The following is a 9955-nucleotide window of genomic DNA, read 5'->3' as shown; positions in this document are numbered from 1 at the left end:
AGCCATAGGAAGAGATAGGAGAATATATTCATATTTTTGAGCTTATTTCGCTCGTGAAAGAAAGAAACGAAAAGGGGGTCTGGGAGAAGTGTGGTGCTTGTGCAACAGTGAGGGGGGACTGGGTGGGTGTACCGTGGGTACCCTCGAGGTCATCGCCTCGGTTGCTCAAGGGAGAGAGGGGGGCAAGAGGTACCCCCCCCCCTTCTGGTCCGTATCAGTCCCCCATTCGGAGATAGATTTGCATTAAAGTTCCGTAGGAACTTGCAAATCCTTTCTCCGCACCACGGAAACGCTAGATTTCAGTGATCTCGTATTCCCCTTCCCCCAGATGCCTCATCTGTACGTAGTCTGGAAAGGTAGGGGTGTGTTGGGAACGGGAATAGGCTCGAAGAGAGAATGAGGTAGAAGAAGTAGACTGGCGGAGGAGGGAGCAGCAGGGGCTAATACAGTGCACAGTACAACATAAGATAGAGACACAAAAAACAGCGGTTAAGATGAGGAGCAGTATGGCTTTCAATAACTGTCGGAGCCATCCTAGCCTGGGTAACCATCCCCACAGGTCCACATCGGATAGTCCCTCATGCTGGATATCGTGTAGCCTCCCTGCTAACTCGTGAATATTGTTCAAATGTCCAGTGATATTTAAGGTCTGGTCAGTTACGTATGTGCAGCACTCGGTGCCTATTAAGGCACAGGTGCCTCCTTGACTGGACAAGAGGAAGTCCGTTGCAATCCTCGTCTGTAAGCTCAACTGCCTTACCTCGGATAGTTCCGACATGAGAGAGTCTGTGATCTGGGTCGCTTCCTGCATGAACTTAAGGAGGATGTCGGTGAGTCGAAGGATATCCACGTGGTTTGAACCGGCCCCGTAGGCAGGGAAGAGTGCCCGGCCCACGGTCTCTCCATTTGCAGCCACATCTGACAGGTCTGACAGTTCCTTTTGCTCCCTTTTATTCCGTTGTCTTCCGGGGGGTAGATGTGGGGTTATCCTTATCCCGGGAACAATATAGCCGACAAAGCAGGATCCGGACATGTGTGGGCTCACCCATGTATAGGCGCGATGCCCGCACACCCAGAATAGGCCGCTGAGATAAGACTCCATTCTGCCTGAAGCAAAGGATTGTAGCAGCATGGTGTCTGTGGGTTGTGGCTTCCAGTCCGAGGGGTGTCCGACGGCAGTGGCCCAGGCAGCGGTAAGGTTAGGAAAAGTCCGGGAATCCCTTGTGTTGGAAACAGTGACCAGTCCAGTTGGTAGGATTTCAAGGGTGTTGGTGCATGTACTGGATCCGATGAAGGTTCCTTCTCCTGAGAAGCTGCGGCAAAGGGGTCCCTTTGTAGGGCCGGTGAGATAGAGGTATTGATGTGTCAAGTTAAGAGCGGTTAAGTTCCAGGAGGTTACGTTTCCGGAACGGAACTGTTCTAGGGTCACCGGCACTGGAACCAGTGGAAGACTCTGTTGGAGATGGCTGGGCGCGTGAGCACAAATCCAGCAGTCCGGGTAGGGTGCCTCCCTGGCCACCTGGCTGAGAAGTTTAATGTAAGAGTTTTGTTCCCAGGAGGACAGGAGGTCTTCTCCTGGGAGCGTAGAGTCAGCGCCGAATTGTCGGGGTGCTGTGCCGACCGGGTGGAGGGGGTCGGTAGTGTTCAGTAGTCGCCTATCCCTGGCGATACCGCCGCATCTCAGGGGTCCGACGTGGTCCCATGAGGGGGAGCGCGAGGGGTGTATGGGATGGTGCCACCCTTCCAGATATTCAGCCCCTTTCCACTCATGAGTGACCCCTAAGTCCCATAAGCAGCAGAACCGTCGCAGGCAGAGTCCCTGGAGTTGGGGCTTCCGGGTTCCTAGGGTGGAGCGGAGGCACTGGAATCCGAAAATCAAGTTTCCAGAGGGGTGGTTGGAGTCCGTATAAGCGTGAGTGGCCCCTCCTATCTCGACTTCGGTCCAGTTAGGGTTTCGTGAGACCTCTCCACTCTCATAAAGAAGATAAGTCCCATTTCTGCAGGTCAGCCGGTAAGAGGAGTGGTCAAGAGTAAGAGCCGCAGAGCCAATACGGCGTAAATCCTTGTTTCGGATGAAAAGCTCCCAATATTCGTTTTCGGCGAGTCGGGGCACTAGGGAATGGCGCAGTAAGGTCCGAGACTCAGGGAGGCAGAAATCAAAGTCCCCCATTCGATCAGGGTTAGACCTACCCGTCTCGACCTCATGATAGTCTAAGAAGTGATAGTCCGTGTGCAACCCTGTGCAGTGGTCCGATGAGGTGGACGGGACCCAGGATAAGGCGGCGAGAAGAAGGGCGTTGCAGGCCAGACCCATGGTTTGGATGCGCGCCGGGAGAGCGCAAATGGTCAAACGAACGAAGGTATCAGATAGATGAAGCTGTCAAATAGAGCTGTCAGATGAGCTGTCAAAGCGAGGCTGTCAAACGAAGCAAGCTGTCAACGGAGCTGTCAAATGGAGCTGTCAGATGAGCTGTCAAAGCGAGGCTGTCAAACGAAGCAAGCTGTCAACGGAGCTGTCAAATGGAGCTGTCAGATGAGCTGTCAAAGCGAGGCTGTCAAACGAAGCAAGCTGTCAACGGAGCTGTCAAATGGAGCTGTCAGATGAGCTGTCAAAGCGAGGCTGTCAAACGAAGCAAGCTGTCAACGGAGCTGTCAAATGGAGCTGTCAGATGAGCTGTCAAAGCGAGGCTGTCAAACGAAGCAAGCTGTCAAACGTGGCTGTCACCGCGTCTGAAACGCAGCTTGATGGTGTTAGTATCTGGGATGATTTCGGACGTCCAGTTGGATGTCGCGGTGTCTGGTCCGGTCTGTTGAGCCCGATCTTGGCTCCGATCTGCTGGTCCGGTCTGTTGAGCCCGATCTTGGCCCCGATCTGCTGGTCCGGTCTGTTGAGCCCGATCTTGGCCCCGATCTGCTGGTCCGGTCTGTTGAGCCCGACCTTGGCCCCGATTTACTGGTCCAGTCTGTTGGGCCCGAATTTGGCCCCGATCCGGTGCGGTCTGTTGGTCGTCGTCGTCAATATATGAGGTCGGTGGAGCAGGTGGAGTCGAAAAGGTGAAATCCTCGCCTTCGCTTTCTTCAGTCTCCTGTGGAGGGGGTGAGGACTTGCACCTAGTGTGGTGTAACCAAGAATTCTTCTCACCTACTTTCACGGCGGTTGGCGATGTCAAGAGTACTTGGTAGGGACCTTCCCACGCGGGTTGGAGTGGTTCCTTCTGGTAGACCTTGACGAGGACCCAGTCACCAGGGTGGAAGGAGTGAGCGTGGACGTCGATGGGCAGGTTCTGTCCCTCGATGGCCGCGTAGTGGTGGAGACGCTGCAGTTGTGTCTGGAGCTGAATGACATAATTAGTAAGTTCTGCTTCTCCCAGCTCCAATTCTGAGAGTGGGAATAGAGTGTTATAGACGGGGGGAGGTCTCCCGAATAAAAGTTCGAATGGAGAGAGTTTCAAACGTTCAGTTGGGGCGCTGCGGATGTTATGAAGAACCAGTGGGAGTGCATTCACCCATTTTAGGCCAGTGAGCTCGCAAAGTTTGCCCAACTGTATTTTTATCTCCTGGTTCATACGCTCTACTTGGCCTGAGGATTGTGGGTGGTATGGAGTGTGGAGATCCCATCTAATCTGGAGTGTCTTGGCCACTAATTGCACCACCTCTGCAGTAAAGTGGGTTCCCCTATCGCTGTCTATGCGGCGGGGTATGCCATAACGGGGAATAATATCCTGTAGGAGGGCCCTGGCAACTACGGATGCGGTAGCTTTTCGGCAAGGGAATCCCTCCACCCACGAGGAAAATTGGTCCACTATAATCAAAGCATGTTTAAAGCCTTGGCATTGGGGCAGATCGATAAAGTCAAGCTGCAAGTTCTCAAAAGGGACAAAGGCCCATGGTCTGGCTCCTGGTGGCCTCCTGGGTTCACGCTTGGGATTGAAGCGATGGCAAGTAATGCAATTCTTTGATGCTGCTGCTGCGGCAGCGGCTATTCCGGGTGCATACCAAGATCTAATTACATGTTCCATTAATCTCCCTTTTCCCCAATGTGTCCGCTGATGAAGAACCCTCACTACTTTTGGAGTCCAGGCCTTTGGAAGGACGGTTCTTCCATCAGGGAGGACCCAGATGCCCTGTTGCTCGGTGGCACCTATCGATTCCCACATAGCTCTTTCATCCGCTGGGGCAGATTTGTAAATTTCTGCAAGGTCTAGGTCTGTTGGTAGTTGGAGGGCTTGAAACTCGGATTCATTGTTAGGGACGCGTAGGGCAGCCATCTGTGCGGCTTTGTCGGCTCGTCGGTTTCCTTTAGAAACTGAGTCCCTGCCTTTGGTATGGGCCTTGCAGTGGACAACGGCTATAGCGGCCGGTAGATGGATCGCTGTGAGAAGTCGCTCAACTAGGGCGGCGTGCGAGATTTGAGACCCGGCGGCGGTTAGGAAGCCTCTCTGGAGCCAAATTTGGCCGGTTGTGTGCACGAGGCCAAAACAGTATTTACTATCCGTATAAATGGTTATCCGCTTCCCTTCACCAATCTCGCAGGCACGCAGTAGTGCAATTAACTCAGCGGCTTGGGCACTGTACTGGGAGTTGATTGGGTTTGATTCTAGTACTTCGAAGTCGGAGACCACCGCGTACCCAGTCTTTCTAACCCCGTCGATTACTTTAGAGCTACCATCAGTATATAGTATTAGGTCTGGGTTCTCCAAGGGAAGATGATCTAAGTCTTCACGGGGCTTTTCGGCTTGCCGGACAATAGTGGTGCAGTCATGATGTGGGGTGCCATCATCGGGAAGGGGTAGCAGGGTAGCGGGGTTTAGCGAGTTGACACGTTTAATGGTGACATTGGTTGGGGTTAGTAGGAGGGCCTCGTACCGGTTGAGGCGGGAGTTTGAGAAATGGTGGCATCCTTTTAAGGTTAAGAGGGTTGAGACTGAATGGGGAACGTGAAGGGTGATTTCGTGGCCCAGAACTGTTTCTTGGGCTTTCTCGAGAAGGACAGCAGCGGCTGCAATGGCTCTCAGGCAACTGACAGCCCCTTTAGCAGTGTTGTCAAGTTGCAGACTATAATATGCTACTGGCCTCTCTTGGTCTCGGAAGAGTTGGGTTAGGACACCGGAGGCTACCCCCATTTGCTCATGGATGAACAGGTTGAAAGGGATTCGGTAGTCGGGTAATCCTAGGGCGGGAGCGGATCTGAGTTCCCGTTTTAGTCGTTCAAAAGAGTTGTAAGCTTCTTCTTCCCAGACCAGGGTGTCTGGGTGGTCCTGCCGCGTCATAACAGTTAAGGGCTTCGTTATTTCGCTGTAGCCAGCGATCCAGGCTCGGCAGAAGCCGGCCATGCCAAGGAAGCCGCGCAACTGTCGCTTCGTTTTTGGGAGAGGGATTTTTGTGACTGCCTCGATCCTGTCAGTGGCTAGGCTTCGAGTCCCTACTCCTAAGATGTGTCCGAGATATTTGACTTCTTGTTTACAATATTGGAGTTTCTTTGGAGACACCTTGTGTCCCTTCTTTGCTAATTCTGATAGGAGGTGTTTAGTATCTATCTTACACGCCTCTTCACTGGTAGAACACAATAAAATATCATCCACGTAGAGAAGCAAGGTGGAGCTAGCTGGTAGGTGGATGTCCTCTAAGTCCTGATGTAATACGGCCGAGAAAATTGCGGGTGACTCTACATAGCCTTGGGGCAGTCTGGTCCATGTTAGTTGGCCGGGCCCCCAGGTAAATGCAAAAAGGAATTGACTGTCCGGATCCAGGGGTATACTGAAGAAGGCGGAGCACAGATCCGCTGCGGAGTACCAAGTTGTCCCTGCTGGAATTGCGTTTAGGAGGGAGTTCGGGTTGCCCACTACTGGGTGTCGGGGTATTACGAATTGGTTCACTAATCTCAAGTCCTGCACAAAACGGTACCGTATAGGTGTCCCCTCTTTAGCGGGTTTCTTGACTGGGAGAACTGGGGTATTACAGGGCGAAGCGCATGAGACTAGGATCCCTTTTTCGAGGAAGTCCTCAATCATGGGTGTTAGGCCGTCTATGGCTTCTTTGGGCAGAGGGTATTGTTTGGTGCACGGGAAGGGTAGGTCATTTCGGTACGTGATCTTGACTGGAGTAGCGGAGAGTAAGAGCCCGACTGAGGTTGATTCAGTGCCCCATAGGGAGGGGGGCAATTCGTTTTCTAGGTCCAAAGGGAGTTCGGGAAACTGTCGGTCCGCTTCAGATTCTTGGACGATACCTTGGAACATGGGAATAGAGTCCCCTGGCATATGTAGGTAAATGCCATCCGAGGAGCATTTTATGGTGGCGTTAAGTTTGCAGAGGAGGTCTCTGCCGAGGAGATTAACAGGGCTGCTTGTTAAAAGGAAAGTGTGTTCTGCTAGTAATGGTCCGAGGGTGACCTTGGCCGGTCGCGAGAGTGGGCAAGTGCGGGGTATCCCATCCAGTCCCATTACTTTCTTGGTCACTGTTCCTGGTTCCAGGTGACTGTCGGTTAGGGTGGAATAAGTAGCCCCTGTGTCCAGTAGACATTGATAGGGGTGGCCGTCAATCTCGATAGTGCAGACCGGGTCCTCAGGTGACAATGCAAGGACAGGGCAGATGGTTTGGGTCTGACTGGGATCCCCTTCTAATTGTCAATAGGTGTCCTGATCATCGGGAGGTGGTTGATTTGGAGGGTGCAAGGGAGGAGCAGTGGCATTCGCCCAAGGGTGGGCAGACTGGTCTATGGCTGGCATTTGGGTTCGGGGTCCGGATTGGGGTCTGGTTTGAGGTATCGGGTTCGAGGGCGTTGGTGGAGCATAAGTCACTGGTTGGTGGTTAGTGTAGCCTGGGGTTACGTTGGGTTGCGGGGGGAAAGGAGGGTGGCTGGTTCGAACAGGGAAGGGCTTGGATTCCTGCCCCCCATAGGGTGTGGGTGTCGCATTTAGGTAAGGGCAGAATCTCTTTATGTGTCCCTCTTCCTGGCAGTAGTAGCACCCTCCGGTCCCCGGTCCCCATTGCCTATAGGGGTTTGGGGGTCCTCCTCCCCGGACTCCCCTTCCTCGGTTGAGACCTCTACCTCGGTTAGGGCCATAGGTAGTTTCCATACTTAAGGCCAAGATCTGTTCGGCCTCGGATTTTGTCTCCTTTTTCTTTCTCTCATCTCGAGAGTTATAGATGGATTTCGCAATGGACAAGATTTCGTTTACACTCTTTCCATCGTATCCAATTTGAAGATTCAGGGCTTTCCTAATGTCTGGGCAGGCCTGATCCTTGAAGAAACCTTTAACGATTACTTCATGTTGCGGATTCTCGGGGTCTATTCCTCCCCAGGTCTTGATGGCAGAGACTAATCTCGTATAATAATCAGAAGGGTGTTCGTTTGGTCCCTGCATTACCGTTTGGACTTTGGTCCAATTAACGGTGCGTTGTCCAGCAGCCTTTACGCCGTCCAGAATGGCTTTCTTAAATAGTTTCAAGCACCAGATCCCATTAGTTGTGTTATAATCCCATGTAGGTTCTACTCGGAGGCATTGTGCGGTGAGCGCCTGCAATCCTTGGGGCCGTCCCCTCTGGTAATCTGGGGATTCTATAGCTTCCCCGGCTTTGGCCAGAATGTCCGCCTTCTCTGCCTCGTTGAAGAGGGCATTCAGAAGAACGTGGACGTCTGCCCAGGTAGGATTGTGGGTGGAAAAGATTGCACTGATCTGGCGGTGACACTTATCCGGGTCGTCCCTTAGTGAGGGCATCTGATTTGACCAAGTCACGAGGTCCGAGGTGTAGAAGGGGTGATGCGTGTAAACCATCCGCGGGGGCCCATCAGGTACGAGAGGAGGAATGGGCAAGGCCCTTAAGGGCATCTGGACCGCAGTAGAACTCACGGTGGAGCTCACTTGGTCAGAAGTCCCCGGAGTCTCTGTGTCGTGGCCCAGGGTCCCCGTTGCGGAGCCACACGGTTCCGTGGGAGCGGGTTTATTCCCGATTTGGGTAGGGTCCTCAATGGTGTTGTAGAGCGTAGAGGAGGGGATTTTAGTTTTAGCTTGCCCGGGGTGTTTGACGTGTTTGGTGTCCCCCTTGTCCCTTTTTGCTTGTAGTCGTGTGACCCTTCTATTCTCAGTGCCTTGTGCGTCATCTTCCCCCGTTTCCTCCCCACTACTAGAGTTGCTGTCGTTGGGTGTCGGGGCTCGCGGCGGTGGTCCCTGATAGTAAAAGGGGACCAGGGTCTGCTGTACGTCGTCATCTTCGTAAGGGGGGGGCATTGGCTGTCGCCCGGGATTTAATATAGGCAGTTGGTAAGAAGTTGTTCCCTTTGGGGCTTGGAGCATTCTCCTTACTGCCTCAAAGGCGGCCAGGTATTCCAACTGGCGGGGTTTTTCTTCCATCAGGGCTTTCCTTAAGTGGTTCAAGCGTTCTTCATTAAACGAACCCCCCGGCGGCCACCGCAGTTCGGGTTTGGCGGAGGCAGTACTGGCGGGCCAGGTTTCGGAACAGAGGTCTTCTAATTTCTCCTTAGATAACAATTTGTGGCCAGGAATTGACTTCCAATACGCGAGGACGAATTGGAGAGGAGAGTCGGGATCCTTCTGGGAACGGGATGGCTTCCTGGAAGCCTTCCTCCCAGAGTGAGTCCGCTCGTGTTTGGAAGCCTGGGTACCCATAGTATATTTCACGCGTGTCTAGATAGAAAGAGGAGAGAGGAGGGGTCGATAAGGATTTGTGGGTCTAGGGCTGTTCGACAAAAGACTTGTAAAAGGGAAAGGTCTTAGTCGCTTGGCAACTTCCTAGGGAGGTTTTAAAGAGCTCTAGCTATCCGGTATTTCCTTCCTTCCTTTTCCTTAACCATTTATTTGGGGTCCCTTTTCCACTCTGCCGGTCCCGCCCAATTCCTCATGGGCTATTCCCTCCTGGCAACCTCCTACCTATCGTCAAACTTCTCAGGAAAAGGGGCCCTACTGAACGCCCGCGCCGTGCGGTGCCAGATCGGGTGATCCCTGGATAGAATTTTGGGTCGAAAATCCCCCTTGCTTTCGGAAGCGGGCTTACGATACACGTGGTACGTAGCTCGACCGGTGCGGCTGGGATTGGGATAGAAAGCAAGACCACTTCCTGCCCCCTAGAAAGGACGCTCGGGAAGATCGGAAAGAGAACTCCAACCCCTTGCTTTCAACTGGGATGCCCGTTGCGGAGAGTCGGCTATCTTTCAAGTCGGGTCTCTCCGTCTTACCCTTCGGGCTCCCAATTGGTGCGGCTGGCTGGAGAGTTTAGGTAAAGAGATAGAGCTCAGAACCCCCCTTTCGGGTCGAGCAGCGGTCCACGGTCTCTCTCACTGACTGGACCAAGAGAGAGGTAAGAAGGTACGATAGAGAGGAGGGCAGAGAATTCAGTTGCCAGGAGACTTCCACCCCTTCCCACCAGTGCACTGGATTTTCCTATACTCACGCGTCTTCTACGTCGATCCGATCCCGGGACCGATGAATAAGCCGGCTGGATCCCTTTTGCTCCCCGGCTGAACTCCTGGGGCTCCTGATTACCGCCCGGGAAGTGGCCGGAGGTCCAAAAGGGTCTTCTCGGGCAAAGTGGCCCGCAGCCGGCTGAAGAATTCGGGGCCCCCGGTCAGCAACCCGGGAGAACCGCTGAAGCCCCACGTTGGGCGCCAAGCTGTTACGGAAAATCTGGGTGCGTATTTACCCTGCCACCCAGCCAGTCGGACCAAGTCCGTGGATTCTAGCGGAAGAAAAGGAAGCTCAGCCGGACGCAGGAGCAAGGTACGAAGATCCAAGTTTATTGCGCAACAGGTTCAAAACGAGATTGAACCCCGAGAATGGGGCGGCATAAACTTTTAAAAGTTCCCTCCAAGTCCCAGAATACAGTGCATGAAAACGTCATGAATACATTATGGGAAGGTTGGGTTTCGTGGATTACATCATGAATATATTACACACGTCATGAATATGTTGACAGAGAGGTGGGGTTACACTGATTAACA

The 9955-nt window shown here is 53.1% G+C and overlaps 1 protein-coding gene across 1 annotated transcript; it reads right to left on the bottom strand.

Annotated features, from left to right (window-relative positions):
- Positions 1-292: 292 nt before the first annotated feature.
- On the bottom strand, positions 293-2314 carry LOC144326861 (uncharacterized). The gene has a single exon (XM_077923796.1). The coding sequence runs from the start codon at positions 2312-2314 to the stop codon at positions 293-295; it is 2022 nt and encodes a 673-aa protein (XP_077779922.1).
- Between the last annotated feature and the right edge of the window lie 7641 nt (positions 2315-9955).

Source organism: Podarcis muralis, chromosome 1 (assembly GCF_964188315.1).
Source record: "Podarcis muralis chromosome 1, rPodMur119.hap1.1, whole genome shotgun sequence".
In the NCBI taxonomy this organism is placed as follows: domain Eukaryota; kingdom Metazoa; phylum Chordata; class Lepidosauria; order Squamata; family Lacertidae; genus Podarcis; species Podarcis muralis.
Note: the sequence above shows the minus strand (reverse complement) of the source record. Positions and strands in the feature narration are given on the sequence as shown.